Source organism: Nilaparvata lugens, chromosome 1, assembly GCF_014356525.2.
Source record: "Nilaparvata lugens isolate BPH chromosome 1, ASM1435652v1, whole genome shotgun sequence".
Classification (NCBI taxonomy): Eukaryota; Metazoa; Arthropoda; class Insecta; order Hemiptera; family Delphacidae; genus Nilaparvata; species Nilaparvata lugens.
The window spans coordinates 99,704,299-99,727,082 of record NC_052504.1 but is presented as its reverse complement, the minus strand read 5'-3'; the positions used below and the strand labels follow the sequence as shown (position 1 = coordinate 99,727,082).

The following is a 22,784-nucleotide window of genomic DNA, read 5'->3' as shown; positions in this document are numbered from 1 at the left end:
TCTACCTATCATTTTGATGATGTACTTATTTTATCAATCAATAAAGAATAAAAAATGAAGATATATTGAACATATTTCCTCTATTTTACAATATTCTAATTTCCAATAGCATTTAAATTTTATTTTAATATTCCTACTTATTTGTAGTCTTAAATATGTATAATGAATCATTGTAATTATTGTTGTATGGAAGCATTTTTTGGGAGAAATCCTGTTTGCTTCCATGTATTCATAAATGAATATTTAAAAAATTATAATAATTATTCTATTACTGTCCTCTTTACATTCATTAGTTCACGGATGACTCATCATCACGTCTGAACTACTCAACTGATAAACTTGAAATTTTGCATATAGATTCTCAATTTACCGTGGATGGTTTTAGGCCTATTTTAGATTCTTCAAGATTTCAGTAAGTCAAGTTTTCAGTGAATCAAGTTTTTAATTGGACCTTTGCGGAGCACGGGTTACCTGCTAGTCTATAATAAAATAAAAGAATGAATTGGCTTTTACACGTACGGGATGGGAAATTCACGAATGACGCATCTGAACTACTCAACTGATTAACTTGAAATTTTGCATATATATTATTTATTTATTTATAGGTCTACGTGGATACAATAACAAATCATATAAATATGATTGGGAAGGAACAACAGGCTTGGCCCAAAACTATTCCATTCCCAAATTTTGATTACATGTCCAAAAAATAGGTTATGTTTCTTCTGTAAGAAGTTTAAGCTCAACTTTCGTCCAAAAATAAATATGAGATGCAAATTTTATATTTAGAAAAATTAAAACATCAAATTATAGTTAAATATTACACTTAATTATCACTGCACATTGTATTAATTAAGTTATTTTATGAATTTTGAAGCCAAAATTATTATATATTCTTGATGATATAGATGGTTATACGCCTATTTTTAAATTCTTCAAGATTCCAGTGGGTCAGGTTTTTAATTATATCCTTGCGGAGGACAAGTTACCTGCTAGTATAGGCATAAAGATAATTAAATATAAAGAAAAATAAAAATCTCAGTACTCTTTTTGAAATATTTTATCACAACATGTCTCGGACATTTATGCCATTTTCAAGTGATATCAAGTAAATAAAAATTTTTATTGGCATAAATGTCCGAAACATGTTGTGATAAAATATTTCAAAAATCTGGTGTGGTACACTCATACAAATTTCCTTGCTCATATTTGAAACTACGATCAGACTTCTGTATATGTGTATATATAATTGTTTTCAGAGTACTTTTTCTTTGTGTGAATTGTGAAATTCGATGATTTTTTAGTCGTCATTTTTTTAAAGTCGTCGAAACAGCTGTTCTACAGATGAAATATCTCGACTATGTGTTCTTTTTATGAACTGCGCTACCTACCTACCTCATGCACGAGAAGGAGGTTACTAAGTCCATTTCCCAAGGATGGGGTGGACCCCCATTGGTTTCCCAGAAAGAAGACTCATGCCAGTTGATAGAGCTGATGAATAACTATACAGGGTATGAATTTGAAAAAAATCGGTCAAGTTATTTTTGAGAAAATTGTGAAAAACATGGTTTTTTAGTAATTATCCGCCATTTTTCTCAAGAATATTACGGAGCTCCTGCAATTTTCCCAGAAAAAAACTCATGTCATTTGATAGGGCTTATAAATAGCTATCCATGGTATGAATTTGAAGAAAATCGTTAGAGCCGTTTTCAAGAAAACCGTGAAAAACATGGTTTTTTAGTCATTATCCGCCATTTTTCTCAAGAATATTACGGAGCTCCTGAAATTTTCCCAGAAATGAGACTCATGTCAGTTGATAGGGCTTATAAATAGCTATCCATGGTATAAATTTGAAGAAAATCGTTAGAGCCGTTTTCGAGAAAAACGTGAAAAACATGGTTTTTTAGTAATTATCCGCCATTTTTTCCGCCATCTTGAATTGAGTTTTATTGAATTTCTTACTGTCGGATCCTCATTGTATAAGGACCTTAAGTTTAAAATTTCAAGTCAATCGGTTAATTAGGAATGGAGTTATCGTGTTCACAGACATACACACACACACACACACACAACACCACACACACACACACACCACACACACACACACACACACACACACACACACACACACACCACACACACACACACCCACACACACACACACACAACCACACACACACACACACACACACACACACAACACACACACAACACACACACCACACCACACACACCCACACACACACCACACACACACACACCCACACACACACACACACACACACACACAACACACACCACACACACACACACACACACACACACACACACACACACACACACACACACACACAACACACACACACACACACACACACAACACACACACACACCACACACACACCACACACACACACACACACAACACACACACACACACACACACCACACACACACACACCACACACACACACACACACACACACACACACACCACACACACACACACAACACACACACACACCACACACACCACACACAACACACACACACACAACACCACACACACACACACACACACACCACCACACACACACACACACACACACACATACACACAGACCAACACCCAAAAATCATGTTTTTGGACTCAGGGGATCTTGAAAAGTATAGAAAACATGAAATTAGGGTACCTTAAATTTTTTTGGAAAGCAATACTTTCCTTACCTATGGTAATAGGGCAAGGAAAGTAAAAAGAGTAGGTACTGAGATTTTTATTTTTCTTTATATTTTTATTACAAGTAGCCCTATACAGAAAAGAGATAAATAAAGATAATTATATAGGTATTGATGAAAAACAATATAAAAATCTTTAAAATAGTTCAACAACTAGTTTCGGTGATCACTCCATCGTCGATGATGATTCAAGATTTTTATATTGTTTCTATTATTTTTTAAAAGTGGCCCATGTGAATGAAGTGTTCTTATATAGGTATCTATAAAGGTGTGTACAGATATAAACGCGCCGCTGATTAAAAGTGAATTGCTCATGTTCGCGGCGCGTATATCTGTACGCACCTTTAGATACCATATAGGCATAAAAAAGTGTATTATTTGTGTCTGATATAGGTATATATAGAGATTCACTTAAAACCGTCAGCATATTGATTGAATGGGAAGAATTTTAATGTTATTTATAAGGAATTCTGGCCGTTCAAATTGATTCTCACAAAGACAGTTTTGGATCACAGCCAGCAATTTGATAGAATCGGTTTCTGAGCTAGACAACTCAGTCTGAAGAAAGAAGCAACAAAAAAATTACAGAGCGGACCAAAAATAAAATACTTAGCGCCAATGCAAGAAAGTGATCGATCTATGACAACAACATGAGTGTAGCCTTGCTGTAGTGGGGTCCACGTTAAAATGGCAGTGTTTGATTAGCAATAATATTGCTATCCTTGTCTATCATTCAACAGAGCGGATAGCGCTATCTCTTTCTCGCTTTGCTCTGTTGCCAATGTCTTTTAACAATGTATAATTAATAATTAACAAAATATTCCATCTTAATTTAAACGAAATAAATCACTGGACTAAACAGCACATTTACTTCTCATTACCTAAAGTATAAATTCTAATAACCAAATATATATGTATAACAACCACAATTATGTAAAATCACAGAATATTCATCAATTGTACTCTGTCTTAAAACCGAAATTCTTATTATATTTTTTATTCTTTATTTGTCTCCACGAATGTAATAGTTAATTTTCAGCTTTTGAACTCGCAGCAGGCGCTCAGGTTTTCCTTGCCGGCTGTGCCAACAAGTAATATTTATTTTGTTCTATTGTAAAAAACTTAAATTATTCGAATTGTATTGTATAATTTAAATTATAGTAAGTTTTATAATGTAATTTTGTTTTTGGCAAATAAATTATTATTATTAATTATGAAAATGCATTATGAAATTATTGAAAAATATGATTTCTTGCTTGATAAAATATAATTCATCATTTTAAACGACAATAAACAGATAATATTACATCAATAAACCTGTATCAGCTACCATCTAAAGAAGGCATTGACAAGTCAGAGGATCGGTAACGTTGGTCTCCTATCTTTCCCCACGTTTTTAATTCCACCCTTGCGGACCATGGGTTACCTTCTAGTATATAATAAGAAGTGGTTGTGAATTTCTATTTTTCATTAGTTTTCTTTTGTCTATAAATGGGGTTTGATGCATGATTTGATAAATATATTGTTAAGAAAGAAAACCCGATTAATTCAGCATGATATTGAATTTCAAAATGGCAATATAAGAGAACCTCTGAATTATAAAATGGAAATATAACCAGTATCTTATCACGAGTTTCAAACACCCTATATAAATATCAAGGTTGACTCAGTATTAAGCAAAACACCAAGTGAAATAATTTATAGTGAAATGAGAATTAATGGTTAGTCTCTCAGACCAGTTTTAATCAATATGAAACAAAAATCTTTGACAGCTCTTATAAAATTGTCTGTGTTGTTTAATAAAAGGACTTAACATATTACAATGACATAAGTATTAAACATAAATATTTATTCTTACATTGATACATACAATATCATTCTTAATTATGAATGATTGGGAAAGGAACAACAGGCTTAAAGCCCAAAACTGTTCCTTCCCAAATTTAGATAGGAATTGTCCAAAAATAGGTTATGTTATATTGAATTTCAAATACCCTACATGAGTATCAAGGTTGGCCCAACATGGAGTATTGAGTCATCAACAAAATTCAATATTAGAACATTGATTAACTAATTAAACTAAACTGCTGTATCAATAAAGAGACCGTTAATAACATTGAAATAACGTGTGTTATCAGTGCAGCATGCACTTTATTCTTTGGACATATTGCTGCTCTCTCTCTCTCTTATTTATTCAGAGATCCTCTAGTCATATCCAACTTCCTATAGTGAGGTCCACGTTATAATGGCAGTGGAGGAGGATAGGAGAACAACGTTGCCGATCCTCTGTCTTGTCAATGCCTTCTATAGACGGAAGCTGATATAGGTTTATTGATGTAATGATAGCTGTTCATTCTCGTTTAAAATAATCAATTATATTTTATTGAGCAAGAAATTATATTATTCAATAATTTCATAATAAAGATGAAATATTTTGTTAATTATCAATTCTACATTGTTAATAGACGATCTGGAAACTGAGCAAAGCAAGAGATAGCGCTATCCGCCTTGTTGAATGATAAGACAAGGATAGCAATACCATTGCTAATCAAACACTGCCATTATAACGTGGACCGCACTATAGACTCTTGTGAATCACTAGACGTTCCACAAACATTGGGTGATATTAGTATTGTCATAGATTAAGTATTGTCTTCATAACAAGGTTATCTTCCCTCTATGATATTGTACACTCTAAAATGATCTGTAGAAGATCACATGTTTTTGAAGTATTGGCCAAAAATCAGATTCGTGATTTCAAATACCTAAACTTAGGGCCAGACCATATTGGGCGTTTTTTCAGACGTAAACCCAATCAGCCAATCGTAGAACTTCCTGCCCTACCGACTCTAAGAACGCCGCCTGGAAACACCTCAAAAAACGCTTAATATGGTCTGACCCTCACACAACACAAACTGAAATTAATTTAGGCTTATGGGTTTCAATACAAAACTGAAATTTCTTTAATTTCTACTTTGAATTATAATCACTTTTGAGAGGGAATTTAAAATTACTTTATTTTATTGATGTGAATATAAAATGTGAATATAATATTAACTGCTTTGGATCATCAACAACTACAAAAAATACACACTAGGCTTATGGTTGACTAGCAGGTAACCCGTGCTCCGCAAGGGTCTATTTTCAAACTTTACAAACTGAAAACTTGACGGAATGGGATCTTGGAGAATTGAACGTAGGCCTATAACCATCCTCGGTTAATTAAAAATCTTTATGCAAAATTTCAAGTTAATCAGCCCAGTAGATCAGACGTGATGATGCGTCAAACATAATTTTCCTATCCCGTACGTGTATAAGCTAGTTTTTTCCTTTATTATAGTATAGATTAGCAAATCAAGCAATGCTTATGGAAAGTAATAGAATAGAATAGCTGCCTTTATTTTTACCTAGGAGGGCGGAGTTAGGGCGCAGCCGGCCCTCTCTTACACTCAACCCTCAAATAGGTATAACTTATAAGAGTATAGTAATTCGGTACATGATAATAGTTGTTTATGAATGACTAGCTACGTCTGTAACTAATTGAATACAGGTGTAACGTTACACAGTTTTCTGTTATCATTACCATGTTAACAGTCATGCACTTGAACTAAATTGCAAGAACAATTACAAAACAAGGAAGTTTAAAAATTGTAGAACAGGGAAGGTTGTAAATAGATATCATACGTCAATTTAGATAGGCTTGTAAAGGAAGATAAGGATAAAAATATGATTTATTTTTATAATATTTCTGCTTATAGACAAATTATTATTGGGAAACAATAATATGGGCCTGGATCATTTGAAAGAATGATAGGATTTGAATTATTTGTCTGTGATAAGACTTTCAACAATTCTTTGAATACAGTACAACCTTCCGGTAGTCGCGCCCTACTCAATCACACGAGCAGTCGCGTGTTGTACTTTTTACAACATCGAGTTTCCAAGTGTTATGCACTCTGTCTACTGTCAAGTCAAAACATAAGATAAGATAAGATTATTTATTTCGCAACCAATTTACAACAACAGTACAGCGCACAAAACTAAAAAAAAGATAGCAAATAAGAATAATAAAACAATACTTAAGACAACTTTTTAACCGAATAAATATGAAATTTGCTGATAATAATAATTTTGTATTAATTCTCATTGTAGGATGATGAAATGTAATCTAGGCATATTAATTAATTGGATAATTACTTTTTCATCTTCTTGGATTATTTTACGCCTATGAACATTTGAATGATTACCATTTCATAGCCCAATAAGGTACACCAAGCAAAGCCATCAATTCTGTGTTATTGGTTCGTTTACACTCCCCGTATACAGTCTTTCCCTATCTTATGCACAGTGCGACTTATGTTGCGACTAAATGACACCTAAAGACACTGTTGTACTTTTTATAACAGCGCGACTACCGGAAGGTTAAATAGGCATGTAAAGGAAGATAAGGATAAAAATATGATTTATTTTTATAATATTTCTGCAACTTGACAAATGATTATTGACAAAGAAAATATTTATAGACCTGGATCATTTGAAAGAATGATAGGATTTGAATTATTTGTCTGTGGATACTTTCAACAATTTTTTGAATTTAGATAGGCATGAAAGGAATATAAATATAAAATATGATTTATTTTTATAATATTTCTGCTTGTGGACAAATAATTATTGGCAAAGAAAATCTTATAGGCCTGAATCATTTAGAAGATTTAAAATTGTCTGTTGAAAGACTTTTAACAATCCTTTAAGCGGGCCATTCACAATCCAATTTTTTGTCCGACAACTGGAGAAGGATCTTAGATGTGCCAACTACTGATACCTCAAAAGGATGGTGGGTGACAGAGAGGCATGGAGAGTTACTACCAACCAGCCCAACGGCTGTTAACCAAAGAGAGAAAGAGAGAGGATATTATAAAATTTCCTGTTATATAAAATAAATTAAATAACTTATGGCGTAACGGCTAAACATACTGACTTGCAATAAACACAAATAAGTATGTGAGTCATCAACTCAGGAAAAGGAAAACTTTTTGGACAATGAACAGTTTAGTGCTCCAGTAGGCCTATAGCCTACATTGAATTATTATGACTAGTGCAATATTAAAGAACAAATAACTAGCCTATAGGTTGACTAGACCTATTGAGGTAACCACTTGTTCAAAAATATTTTCTATACTGGAATGTTTCTAACGCACCACTGTATTTAGTTTTAAATGTGAGTCATCGATTGCATAGTCAGATTACATAACACAATCATTCTATTTTTGCACTTTGTTCTGTAGTTTCTTGGCTATGTTGAAACATTAATTACTATATAGAGATTTTATTTCAGAGAATCAACTGATCACATTAACAAAATGTTATGATTTTTGACTTAGGAAGTTTCAAAATTCAATGAAACATTTTAGTTTCATATTTTCAATTTTGTGAAGCCGCATGGTAAGCTTACATCAGTAGCTTGAATCTTGAAAACTGAACTGAAATTGCAAAGCTGGTTGGCCTATTTTTAAGGATGTATTTTATAAATTATAATTATATATAGAATTAATACGGCTTTATACTTACATGATTTGATACATTTCACAGCCTCTTCTGGAGTCACATACTTTGGTTCGTTTTTGACTGGATTGGCAATTTCCGAAGAATAAGTGAAGAAGGATCTATCTGCTCCATTATTGTATAATAAACTCCTCGGCAGTATACTTGGCAAATTTCCGTGATTTTTCAAATGAACAGTCAACTGGCGTAAGGAAGCCATAATTTCTAAAATAACCTAATAATAAACAAACGCGGTAAATATAGAATATTATTTTATAGGTTATATCAAGTTGGTGAACCGACCAGTTTTGTACTAGAGTTTCAGGTACATTCAATAAGTAACCAGGCAAAACAGTTGTAAAAATGGTAAACAGCAAATATCAACAACAAAATTTAAATTTGAGATCTCACTACAAACGAAACGGGTAACTGAATGAAGCCGTGGTTTCTCAAACACTGCTCAGCCGTTTAGCCAAATAGCCAATCAGAAGTTTCAGCCATTTTGAGTGGGGATGTTTGAGAAGTCGATATATATGTATCGATATTTCAATATCAACGTTTCTCGCATTGATTCGTCGACGATACTCGATTGTAATGCCGGAGCGCTAAGTTTGAAAACCCGGGGTTTAATGAGATCAATAATTTATTTGATCTCTAGCCGGTAACCCGAGCTTTGCAAGGGTTTAATTGAATACTTAACAAACTGAAAACTTAACCTACTAAATCTAGAAGAATTTAAAATAGTATCCTCGGTAAATTAAGAATTCACATGCAAAATTTCAAGTTAATCAGTCCAGTAGTTGAGACATGATAATGGGCGGTGTGAATAAAAACGAGTACGACGAGTATTTACTTACAAGTAAAGTGTAACGAGTATTTAAACTCCATCAAGTAAACCGATATGAATAAAGCGTCGAGTTTACTTGTGACAATGTACTCGCCAACCCGAGGGTTTACTAGGAAGTATTTACTCGCGAGACAACTGAATTCACAAGAAATACTTATAGCGCCACACAGACTGCCACGGTACGGTACGCATTATTTCCTGTAGTGACTTGTTCTGTTTTTGTCGCTAAACGAACCTTGCAGGGACTTCCAGTTTCTAATATAGTTATGTATAATCTTATTAATGGTATTTTTCTTTTTCATTTTATATTGTATTTTACTTTTTTCATTTACAACCATTTTTGTCATTGTAATTATGTTTTTGGGACAAATAAAAATTGATTTGATTTGAAACGCCGATTGCACGTGAGTGCAATCTATAGCACCAATGACAGTCATAATGCGAAATTTTGAAGCCCAATCTGCCTTGGCCTGATCCATATCTTCAATAATGCGTGGAAATTTAATCCAATCTTCAAACTTCGACACTATTTTATCCAATACACTTGAAAATGTTCTGCTGATGGTACTTCTTTCAACCCCCATGTCGTTGGCAACACCACTTTGGAATCCTGGATCACTAGGAGTCGTCAGAAAGCCTGCTTCAGTCTGTTTATTGGCACTAAGATTATCTCTATTAATTTGATAGCTTTTCTTATACATACATAGATTTTTTTTCATTTTTGAGATTATAAATTTTCATAACTTACCTTTCTTCTCTTTATATTTACCACACACTTTATTTAATCGTTTATAGATTTACATAACTTCATTACTATATTCTTTTTAAGAAACTGGGTCACTGGGGAATCGGCTGGTTTCTGTTCCTCGGTAATTTTTTTTATATATGAGAAGCTACCATTATTTTTTACAATAAGTATATACAAAATATATTTCACTCGTGCAATCTCAAGAATTTATTCATATTTCAATTCTCAAATCTGTATAATTATGTTACTCTTATCAATCTTTTTCTGTTTATGAAATTTTGTCAATGAACAATGTAATAGATAATATGTAATTTCATAATTATAATACAAACTATCTTATACTAACCTTCTTGTTAACAAAGCCGGACATTCTATTACCTATATAATATTATGAATAGACTATTGGCTACCCACTGTAACAAGAACCCACCCCCTACACTCAGACGAATAGTCTTGTAGGGGTATCCCAGTAAAACATGCTCTGTAATACAATGTATCTGTATTTTGTATAGAATAAAGAATATTTGAATTGAATTGAATTGAATTGACTAAGGTATCTCAGAAAAGTTACCATCTTCTTCCTTATCAGTGTTTTCATCAAGAAAGTGTGAAGTGAGAAAATCTACGTTTTCGCTCTCAAACCGTTTTAGTCCCCTAGATAGATCGGGACTTATATCACGCCGGTCTCTATAACGTTTCACACCATGCAGGTTCATAAATGCAGCCATCTATCTTGTACAAGTACGACTGCAAGTCTGGGGTCGGGTTGACTTGTAAATGACGAGTATTTACTTGCTACAGAAGTATTTACTTGCGTTTATTCACACTAAAATTGACATTTTTCGGGAGTTTACTAGCCTCTCAAGTATTTACTCGCGAGTAAGAGTAAGTACTTGTTTTATTCACTTCAATTTTGGCGTTTACTTGTTATTCAAGTATTTACTTGTCCTACTCGTTTTTATTCACACCGCCCAATGCGTCATTCGTGACTTTCCAATCCCGTTGTAAATTGGTGCACATTGGATGCACGTATGTGCTTGATTACTTGCTTGTAACTGCTCACACTGAACGTTTTTTGACAATTCCTATACTCTGATAAGTAGTCTATAGTGAGGTCCACGTTATAATGACAGTGGATAAAGATAGAAGAACAGCGATGCCGATTCTCTGCATAAATTAATTATATTTCTACACTGTCAAAAACATAATTGGCACCGTTGTGGACCTAGGTAAGGATAGCACTACCGGCTTTGTCGAGTGAAAGACAAGGATAGCAAAACCAAAGTTGATCAAATACTGTCATTATAACGTGGACCTCACTATAGGAGTCTAAGTCCCGGTTGCACAACAGCCGGTTAAATTTTAACCGTGATTAATTTCACGAGAACCAATCAGAGAAGGCCTTTTTGATAAGACGGCTTCTCTGATTGGTTCTCATAGAATTAATCACGGTTATAATTTAACCGGCTGTTGTGCAACCGGCACTAAGACTCTAAAGAGGCAGTGTTTGTTTATCAATAGCATTGCTATCCATCAAAGCGCATAGCACTATCTCTTTGTTCTGTTGCCAGATCGTCTTTTAACATTGTAGACATTGATAATTAACAAAATATTTCATCTTAATTATAAAAATACATTATGAAATTATTGAAAAATATAATTTCTTGCTTAATAAAATATAATTTATTGATTTAAACAGTTAATATTTTACATCAATAAACCAGTATCAGCTACCGTCTATAGAAGGCATTGACAAGACAGAGGATCGGCAACGTTGCTCTCCTATCTTTCTCCACTGCCATTATAACGTTGACCACACTATAGGAAGCTATTATTATTGGGCTTGTTGATTTTTGATTCAAGAATTGATTTTGTGTGTTTATTTATACATATTTTTGGTTTTTGGTTTACTATCTTTTAGTTTGTATTTTAGAATATTATCACAACAAATGTACCAATAATTTAAAGAATATTTTCGAAATCGTGGCTGGAGCTCAAGGCTTCTTTTTCAGCCACACCAATGTATATTAGTTGATAAGTGTTATTTTGTAAATTTCTAGTGAATTGGTAAAATAAATAAATAAATATAAAAAAAATAAATAAATAAAAATATTGAAAACACGTTACCAGCAAGTGCACGCGTTCAGTGTGAATGTTCCTATTTCTCTTTCCAAATTTTGTTTCTCATCTTCTCAACGCTTGTTCATGCATGATTTCACATGCACTTACATATTATTATATTCATCCAATGTGATCATACCCATTTATATACGGTAACACTCAAATGAGATTTAAACTAGCTGGAAACAGGTGAAAATAAACATAGATTATAATATTATTTTCTATAGATTTTATTTTTAGAAGTTGAACTTCAAGATAACTTACATAATGTTATTAAACAATTAAACAATAATGATTACAATTACAGCTATGTTAAATACAAATTATTTTGTTATCAACATTTTCAAGACGTCTTGAAAACTCGGAACAATATATTGTTCTTTTGGCTTGCCTAGATAAAATAAAAATTAAGTATAAAAATAGTAGTCTACTTATTTACAAGCTATAATAGATAGAACTAGAAACAAAAGTAATCTATCATTATATCAAGAAGTCTTGAACACTCATATTCAAAATCCTTCTAGAATCCTAGATAGTATTATTAGTAGACATGCTTCTAAAAATGAATTAATGAATGAAGTTGCATTGAATTTCAATGACTGTTTTTAAATCAATTAATACAACTTAAATCTTTTTTCCTTTTGTTAATTTGGCATTTTAAAATTAAGATTCCATACTGCAGTATCTACTGATACAAGCTATGAAAAATCAATCGGTATAAAACCTTCAACAATATCTTCAATTCGAATTGTTCCAAATTCTAGATCAATTAATATAACTTAAATCCTTCTTTCCTTTTGTTAATTTGGCATTTTAAAATTTAGATTTCATACTATAGTATTGATAAAAGCTCTGAAAAATCAATTAATATAAAACCTTCAACAATATCTTCAATTCGAATTGTTGGAAAATTCTAGATTTTTTACAGTCTTTGAAAAACTTGCTGTTTTTTAACTTCTATTAAAACTTACAATATTACAATGTTCACCAACTAAGCAAACAAGTATTATCACTTAAATTATCATTGAACGAAAATACAAATTTAATGCTGTAAATCACACTGAAGACTTCTGCTACTGCAAATAAACAGGGTAAACAGCTTACTTATTTTTTGTCGAATGATTATTCAACTGTGAAATTTTTCAGTTCAATCATCCGATAGCTATCAGAAGTATTATTTTTATGTATTTCCCCAAGAAATTGAAAGTTTTAATACATGTAATCAACTTGAATATTCAACTGTTTCCTGATAAAGTGTTAAATTCAAACTTCACAATCTTTACAACTTAAAAGTTAATCCTAGTGATTATTGAATATGTTTGCCAATAAATTATCATGATGACATTACATTTAATACATAGAACTACGTATTTTAAAATAAGGAACGATTAGATTGAATTAACGTAAATTATAGATAGCTTATCATTAGAGTTAATATAAATTACATCCTAAATCATCTACACATTAAAAAAAGTGGGTAGCAGTTATAACTACTGTGCATCATGTTGCATAATGCTTAAGAATTAATTAGTATTTATATAAATATTCATAAATATACAGTCAGTCTTTCAGATTCCGATTTTAGTTTGATTTTCAATGACCATAATTTATTTAATAAAATGGCATTCATCAATTATTGATTCAACAGGAGCTATTCTGAATAAAGAGAATTTTGATGATGTACTTATTGTATGGAGCAATGAAGAATCATAAACTTCATTATTATGATTCATGAATAACTTGGGTAATAATTCGCATTGAACAAAAATATGTGAAACTTAAATCTAAAAAACTGTTTAATAATACAATATTCTATCAGTTCTATTGGACATTGCATTTGAGAAGAGCTGTTTTATTATTTATTTTTCAGAAAAAGCACAACTATTATTCTTTCTCCTTTGTTGAAAATTGTTCCAAACATTGTATAAGCACAAATATTCTTTCTCCTTGTTTTTCATATTAATTAATTTATTTTCTTTCCCCTTTATTGTTGAAAATTATTCCAAATATTGTATGAGCACTAGTTCTCTCCATGAGATACATTAATGAACAAACATTACAACTAAAATTCTGAATGTAGATCGTCAATATTCTGATTGTAGATCAATGATGAAACATTCAAATGAGCATACAGGCAATACCTTATGATATTATCAGATATCCCTAATCATTTATAGAGGCCTCATTGTTTCATAATATGGAACAAAGAAAAAATGCTGGGGCTTCAAAAATATAAAGCCTACAGGCTTTGTGTTTTTAATCTGCTATTTTATATTTAAAAACTTTTCAAGAAAGGGTAGCCTACTATGATGTTATTTTATGAATAAAAAAATGGGTACCCCAGCTCTGAATACACACATTATATGAAAAGCCTACAGGCTATGTTTCATTTACAAAAAAATCAATGTTATGAAGAGCTTGAATAATATGAAGTCGATTTTAGAGAAAAATACATGGGAAGTTCATTATTCTGACATGCAATGTCAAAGATAAAGGTATAACATTTTTCAAAACTAAGTGATCAATCACCAATATTATGAACTCTGAGTGAACTGAGGTGCTCATTTATATTGTTTTCTATTCAATTTTTTTAATAAATAATTTCTCTTACAATGGTTTTTTCACTTTACAGTCCACAAAATCGACTAGGCAGATAAGAAAGTGGCTAGTTGATTCAAAATGGGTAAAAAATATTAGAAGATCTTTCATCATCATTATACATCATTACTTGATGTTCCTTTCAAATCTTCCATTTTTGGTTAAGTTTTTTTAAACCAAACCAATTTTTGGTTTTTTAATGGAGAGGATGATCCTGGATATCATTGAAATACTGCTTTTATAAAGTAGGCCTCACTCTATCTCCAGTAGTCATTTAGCTCTGTATGGAAGAAATCCAGAAGTCTATTTTCAAGGTCATCTGTCAACCCTTGCTCTCTGTGTAAGTCTGTGTCAGTTCAAGGTCACCATCGATCAGCTGTTGCAAGTAGTCAAGTTCAAGGTCACCATCGATCAGCTGTTGCAGTTCAATCAGCTGATGCCGGCTGCCGGTTGCGTTTGATGACCTTCTGCACAATGATGTGCTTTCTCAGCTGATCGCCGTCAAGGTCATCGGTGCTGCTTGTGAAGGTCATCTCCTCGACACTGTCACCATTATCGCGTCGCACCACCTCTGTGTGTCGCATCGGCGACGACGCGATCAGGGAGGCACTGGCTGGCGGCGATGATGACGAAATCGAGGAGGCAGCGTCCGCCATAGCTTCCACGGCAGTGCTGTTCATCACCACAATCCTGTTCAAACCGGTTCAGAATGAATTAATAATGATTCACTATTTATGAATATAATGTAAGCAACAGATGCTCTTTTGTATCTTCTCAAAACAACATGTTGCATCAGAAAAGATACACAAACCGTTAAATGTATCTTCCCATAAGCAACAGATGATCTTTTGTATCTTCTCAAAAGCAACGTGTTTCATCAGAAAAGATACACAATGAGCTTAAATGTATCTTTCCATGAGCAACAGATGCTCTTTTGTATCTTCTCGAATGCAACGAGTTGCGTCTGAAAAGATACACAAGGAGCTTTTAGGAAATGCATCTCTATATAAGTAACAGATGCTCTTTTGTATCTTCTCAAAAGCAGCGTGTTGCATCAGAAAAGATACACAAACAGCTTTAATGTATCTTTCTATAAGCAACAGATGATCTTTTGTATTTTCTCAAAAGCAACGTGTTGCATCAGAAAAGATACACAATGAGCTTAAATGTATCTCTCCATAAGCAACAGATGCTCTTTTGTATCTTCTCGAATGCAACGAGTTGCGTCTGAAAAGATACACAAGGAGCTTTTAGGAAATGCATCTCTCTATAAGTAACAGATGCTCTTTTGAATCTTCTCAGAAGCAACGTGTTGCATCAGAAAAGATACACAATGAGCTAAAATGTATCTTTCCATAAGCAACAGATGTTTTTTTGTATCTTCTCAAAAGCAACATGTTGCATCAGAAAAGATACACAATGAGCTTAAATGTATCTTTCCATAAGCAACAGATGCTCTTTTGTATCTTCTCGAATGCAACGAGTTGCGTCTGAAAAGATACACAAATAAGGAGCTTTATGGAAATGCATCTCTCCATAAGTAACAGATGCTCTTTTGAATCTTCTCAGAAGCAACGTGTTGCATCAGAAAAGATACACAATGAGCTAAAATGTATCTTTTCATAAGCAACAGATGCTCTTTTGTATCTTCTCAAAAGCAACGTGTTGCATCAGAAAAGATACACACTGAGCTTAAATGTATCTTTCCATAAGCAACAGATGCTCTTCTGTATCTTCTCAAAAGAAACGTGTTGCATCCGAAAAGATACATGATGAGCTTAAATGTATCTTTCCATAAGCAACAGATACTCTTTTGTATCTTCCAGTGTTGCATCCGAGAAGATACACAACGAGCTTTTTGGAGTTATGTCCTTTTAGCACAACACAGCCTATCAGCTGGCATTCGTTCAACATGCTCTTTCCATCGTTGTTGATGATATGTTGCAACTCTATCATTCATGAAGAATCTCTGTGTGTAGGGAGCTTTCTCCATCTATGGATCTAGGGTAGGGTCTCTGAAGACCGATGTTTTTGCAAAGCCGTGAATATTACCCCGTGAACCATACCTTGACTACATGCCATTTCAAAGTCAGGGAGGCAAAGCTATAGGTCGCATACTGAATATCTTTGTAACACACTTGTTTTTTGTTCAAACAAATAAATAGAATTAATACATGAATAATAAAATGGTATCTACCAGCGATTTTCTACAGTGAGCAGTGGCAGACGATGCTATTTAATTTATCTATCTAGGCCTATCTTGTATTTTTTTAAAGCAATCTTTTTATTTATTCTAATCTATTTATCATATTTTTTATAATCTATTTCATTTTTTGTAATTACTGAGACCTGAATGGTAGTCATATTTTTCATTTAATCTCTGTTTTAATTTAGTTTTTCCTCTCTCAAAATTTGTTATCACTCTTTTGTTTTTTTTTGGAGTGAAATAGTTTCAACTTTGTTGTTGAATGTGTTACTCTCAATATTTGAAAAAAAACACTTACCGTACTTTTCTTGGAGTATTGAGGAATGCATTTCACTCCTGAAGAGGAGCTTCATCCTGATGAAATACTCCAAGAAAGTGATTGTTTTTTCAAATATTTGAAGTAACACAGTGTCTGAACTACAAGAAAGTTATTATATAGAGTTTCGTCATGGAAATCAACATCGAAATAGTTTTTTTCTTGTCATCAACCTGATTTTTTATTGTGTTGTTTTTAATTGGACTTTTTGCGACTTCCACCAGCGGTCAAAGATTTTTCTTCTGCTGATGATACCTGAAATTATTTATGGATTTTTATTTCTGGGTAGTTAATTGACCGAGCGAAGTGAGGTCTAAAGGAGCGTACGTACAGATTCACGCGCCGCGAACATGAGCAATTCTCTTTTAATCAGCTGATGTCAAACTTTTCATATCTGTATCTTACCATTTCTGTAAAAATACAGATAAAGATATTCAGCTGATTAAAACTGAATTGCTCATGTTCGCGGCGCGTGAATCTGTACGCACCTCAAGATTCAAGTCGACTGTTTGGCATTTCTCTTAATGTTTAAATGTTTAAATGTTTATATGTTGTGCATTACGGCGAAACGCGGTAATAGATTTTCATAAAATTTGACAGATATGTTCTTTTTTTAATTTCGCGTCGACGTATATACAAGGTTTTTGGAAATTTTGCATTTCAAGGATAATATAAGAGGAGAAAGGAGCCTCCTTCATACGCCAATATTAGAGTAAAAATCAGACTATAGAATTATTCATCATAAATCAGCTGACAAGTGATTTAACAGATGGGTGGAGAAGCCAGTCTATTACTGTATTTCCATAAGGTCTAAAGGTTCAATCAGGTACTTGTGGATGAAAATACTGCGTGAGGTCTACTGTTCACAGAACTACTAGTACTACCCGTTCAAAAACATCGAACATCTTGAAAATGTTTCTTTCCATCAACATTGTAGAGAGTTGCAGCCAGACCTGATAACAGTGCTCACACTCACATTCCAGGACGACACGTCACGGTACGATAGGACAGAAAGCTCTATGTTTATTTAGGATATTTTCAGGACATTTTCAATTGATAAATTATTTATTAATTTTTGAGAAAACATAACAACAGGTCAATGTAACTTATTGAGCGCGAGGTCTACTGTTCACAGAACTACTTTTTTTATTTTATTTTCTTGTGATAAGTGTTTTTTATTAACCTTTGATTTGTTGCATTGTTGAATTCTGGCAATAAATAATTGAAGAATCTATCTATAGCCCTACATTCAAGTAATCCTATTAAAATATTTTTCAGATATGGTAATAAGTATTGTGTGTTACCTATGATGATTCTGATGCCTGATCCTATGCCTGTTGTCGTCCATGACGTCAGCTGACGCAATGCTGTTATTCCTCACGACAGTCAACAGCTGTCTTTCCAGCGCGAACTTGGCATTATGATAGAGCACAGCTTCGGCAATTTCTGTCTCGGGCAGTTCGACCGTGCACAGGTCTATCATGGGGAACATGTGCGTGTTGAAGTGGTATGCGGAGCTACTGCCGCCATTGCTCGTCTCTGATTGGTTGTGCTCCAGCGAGAAGAGGCGTGCCGCGTCCACCAGGAAGCCGGGGATTGGTCGGGAGGTCGCTGCAATAAGCCACGCCCATACAAATTAGATTGACGAACCAATCAAATCATTCATCTACAAGAATTCAATAATTTATTTATCAGTTGCGACCTGAAAACTCTGACACCAGACCCTGAGTCAGCCAGGTCACTCGATATTATTATAATTATTATTATCTACAAGAAATAACAATCTAAGCAGGCTACCCTTATTCAATATCAGCTTTGTTTTTTTGGCCCTGCAAATTCATTTCTTTAATATATGTGAATATTTCCTATCTCAGAGATAATAACTATTCCGTTCAGAGCCTTGGACAAGGTACCTTTCTCTTTCCTACAAACAATATATTCATTACAAAATTTACATAAAATAGTAATAAAGAAAACATTAGAAATAGAGTTGATTCTATTTCAAATAATTTGTAGAGAAATAAAAAGTAGGCGATATTTGTAAATTATATAGAGAAAATTATAAAGAAAGACCAATTCATTTCCAAATAACACTTTAGAAACAACAATCGAAACATTCAATTTCAGACTTGAAAACCTATTCTGGTGAAAAAAAAATATTGGAAATTCAAGGAACAGTTATTGAAAATTTATCAGTGACTGGCAGGTAACCCGTGCTTTGCAAGGGTTAGAGCTTGACAAACTGAAAAGTTGACTCACTGAAATATTGAAGAATTTATATTTATTTATTCACCAAAAATATTTACAATAAAATGTATATACAAAATTAAGCCACAGGACACACCCAAAACGGCTTACATTAAAATAAATTAATGAAAACCCGTTCAAGCTTGTTACGAAAATCAAATTAAAATATTCTATTCTAGGATACACCTCCGGTAAAGAATCTCTATTTATGTGACATAATTTTCAAAAATTTTATCGTTAAATAGTTGATAATTAAAAATAATGATAATTTCAGCGACAGTAATGTGAAATATTCCTTCTATGTTTGGTTTTGAAGCACCTAAATTTAAAAATCTACTTTGTGAAAGTAATTAAGGACTGAACATGCATTTTGTGAAGTGAACAACTACAGCAAGACTTAAGCTATTTCGGAGTATGTTTAAAGCTGCGTTCACATCAAAGTTATTAACAAAATGTTTATTTTCTCGTCCTTATAGATTATATTAGATTAAACATAACTTATCATACACATGATGTGCATATGTGTTTGTCAAGCTCCGTTTGATCTAATAGAATTTCTAAGGACGGAAAAATAAACATTGTTAATAACTTTGCTGTAAACGCAGCTCAACCTTATCTAAATTTGGGAGAGGAATAGCACAAGGTTCCCTTATTTTTTCTCTTCCTATCATTTTGACGATGTACTTATTGTATGAATCAATAAAGAACTTTCTTCGCAAAATGTTTCAACATAAATCCCATTTTCAAGTTGATAATAGCATTAATGCCAAAACATGTTGTGAATAATAGTTCTTGAAAAGGGTACCTCGATTAATTAACGAAAATCAGAATTGAATGCTGTAAATCACCCCGAAGACTTCTGCTACTGCAGACATTGATAACAGGGTTGGATGAAAATAATATAAGATGAAATTTTCATTATTATTCAAATAATAATTATACATCAATTGGCATTTGAATAAATGCAATCTCTATTTAATTCCATCAGTATTCTTGAAAAGGGTAATCCGATTATTTATTCCTTGACAAATAAGAGTAACCCAACCAAAAAGTCATTTGAATAAATGCAATCTCTATTTAATTCCATCAGTATTCTTGGAAAGGGTAATCCGATTATTTATTCCTTGACAAATAAGAGTAACCCAACCAAAAAGTTAACATTCACCTACAATATAAATAAAATAATAAATCAGAGTGTACCCTTTTCAGCAACTTTTGAGAAGGGTAGGCTACTCAGATTTATTTTTTCATTCTTATTCAAAAATAGCCCTCTAGAAAAAAGACAACTCACCTACAATATACATTGACTCATCTCCCAGAACAGATTAGAGTTGATAACCTATTCATTCAAAACTCAATTTATTCTATTCAATTCTAACAATCAATAAAACCCTCAGAATTTAACAAATGAGACTGCAGATCAATAGAATAATTCAATAGATCAATTGAACTTGAACGTTTTACAGTAGAAACATAACGTATTTTTTGGTCATTTTATCAATTTATCAAAATTTGGGAATGGTATAGATTTGGGCCAAGCCTGTTGTTCCTTCCTAATCATATTTATATGATCTGTGATTCTGTCCACGAATAAATGAATGAATGAATGAATATAAAAATCTTCAACTGGATAGTGGAAAAATCAATGTATTCCATACAAGAGATCCTAGATAATGGGATTATTATTTACTTGTATATTGTTTTATATAATAATATTATCATCTTGAATATGTAAATCTAGTATAGCGCATTATTTGTAAAGAGCATTTATGTATACTATTATCATCTTGAATGTAAATCTATGGTGAGGTTCACGTCATAATGGCAGTGGAGAGAGAAAGATGGGAGAACAACGTTGCCGATCCTCTGTCTTGTCAATGCCTTCTATGGAGGGTAACTGATACCGGTTTATTGATGTAATATTAACTGTTCATTCTAGTTTAAAATGATCAATTATATTGTATCATGCAAGAAATTATATTTTTCAATTATTTCGTAATTGAGATGACATATTTTGTTAGGGTAATTAATAATTCATTCTACATTGTTAAAAGACGATCTGGCAAAAGAGCAAAGCGAGAAAGAGATCCGCTTTGTTGAATGATAGACAAGGATAGCAATACCATTGCAAATCAAACACTGCCATTATAACGTGGACCTCACTATAAGGCTGAGACAGTATACAGAACTCACAGGCCTCCTTGGAGCAGTCATAGGCGAGAAGTATCTGTGTGCCGGCAGCAGATTTCCGTCTCGTCTTCCACCTCAATGGCCAGGCCAAAGTTCTTGTTGGACTCCTTCCAGGCCTTGACTGCCTGGCGGACATTCCATTCGGTCCACGCGTCCCCATACACCGACACCATCTGACTGTCTAGCAGCTTCCTCTTCACTGCAAACGAGCAAACAAAATGAAAAATAATAATATTTGTACTTATTGTAAACTTGTTTCAAAAGAGTTTGGTGAGAATATTTGACGAAATTTTATGAAGTGGAGTAAACATAATAACCTATTTTCTGGACTATTTTAATGAATCAAACTTCGGGGGAGGAACAATTTTGGGCTGTGCCTGTTGATCCTCCACCAAATGATTTTAAATAATAAAAAAATATATTTCCTTAGCGATTAAATTTCAATTCATTATATTTAAACAAGAATGAACAGTCAATTATTGATGTCGCTTCCAAGAGGAAACACTATATAATAACTTTGTTGTAGTTTGAACACTGTGTAACATTTTTGTAAATATTTGAAAAACACTTACTTTTCTTGGCGAAATGAGGTATGCATTTCACTCCTGAGGAGGAGCTTCATGAGGCTGATGAAGCGCCTCCTTGGGGGTGAAATGCAGACCTCATTTCGCCAAGAAAAGTACCGTAAGTGTTTTTCAAATATTTACATAAATTTTACACAGTGTCTAAACTACAAAAAAGTCAATATTACATCAGAAATACCGGTATAAGGTATTCTCTACAGCAGTTGGACTCTAAACTTGTGTGGGATGAGCATGTCAATGCATTGATACAGTGAGAAGAGATCTTTTTGTGTTAAGAAATATTGTAAAATTTGTAGCAAGGTAAATGGTATACTCTACTCTTATTATCTGTATCATTCCCATTAAGGCCGTACCCAGGGGGTGGGTCACAGGGGTTGGAACCCCCCCCCCCCTGAAATTTTCCCCCAAAATTTTCATGTTCATAGGAACTACATTTCTTAAGTAGGCTATTATTTAATTATTTTCATAGGTAAATAAAGAAGAGTTCAACATTAAAAACAATTTCTAGTAAAAAGTACGTTACACACACAATTTGTGGTGCATTAAACGATGCTAAGTCTATTAATTGTATTGTCTATTATGTTTATTTTCCTATTCACCACAGACCACATAATGGGGAAAATTATAATAAAGTATCTTTCATATAGGTA

General features: G+C 33.0%; 2 protein-coding genes across 2 annotated transcripts in view; both read right to left on the bottom strand.

Annotated features, from left to right (window-relative positions):
• LOC111057201 (4-hydroxybutyrate coenzyme A transferase) overlaps positions 1-8,787 on the bottom strand; it is a 57,196-nt gene extending 48,409 nt beyond the window's left edge. The window contains exon 1 of the mRNA XM_039419819.1: positions 8,305-8,787. Coding sequence (XP_039275753.1) covers positions 8,305-8,497 — 193 coding nt within the window. The 5' untranslated portion in view covers positions 8,498-8,787. The remainder of the gene's footprint in view (positions 1-8,304) is intronic.
• A 3,428-nt stretch (positions 8,788-12,215) lies between these two features.
• Positions 12,216-21,686, bottom strand: LOC120349483. The gene is made up of 3 exons (XM_039419766.1): positions 21,554-21,686; positions 18,418-18,724; positions 12,216-15,281 (listed from the first exon to the last, which is right to left on the bottom strand). The coding sequence occupies exons 1-3, from the start codon at positions 21,684-21,686 to the stop codon at positions 15,017-15,019; spliced, it is 705 nt and encodes a 234-aa protein (XP_039275700.1). The 3' UTR covers positions 12,216-15,016.
• Between the last annotated feature and the right edge of the window lie 1,098 nt (positions 21,687-22,784).

Bases quoted from the DNA above. Each gene is read 5' to 3' on its own strand.
- LOC120349483 (XM_039419766.1), bottom strand. From the start codon at position 21,686: ATGTCCGCCAGGCAGTCAAGGCCTGGAAGGAGTCCAACAAGAACTTTG. The intron at 18,725-21,553 runs GTGAGTTCTGTA...GGCTTATTGCAG, and splicing joins TGACTGCTCCAAGGAGGCCT to CGACCTCCCGACCAATCCCC. The intron at 15,282-18,417 runs GTAACACACAAT...CGGTTTGAACAG, and splicing joins AGGCATCAGAATCATCATAG to GATTGTGGTGATGAACAGCA.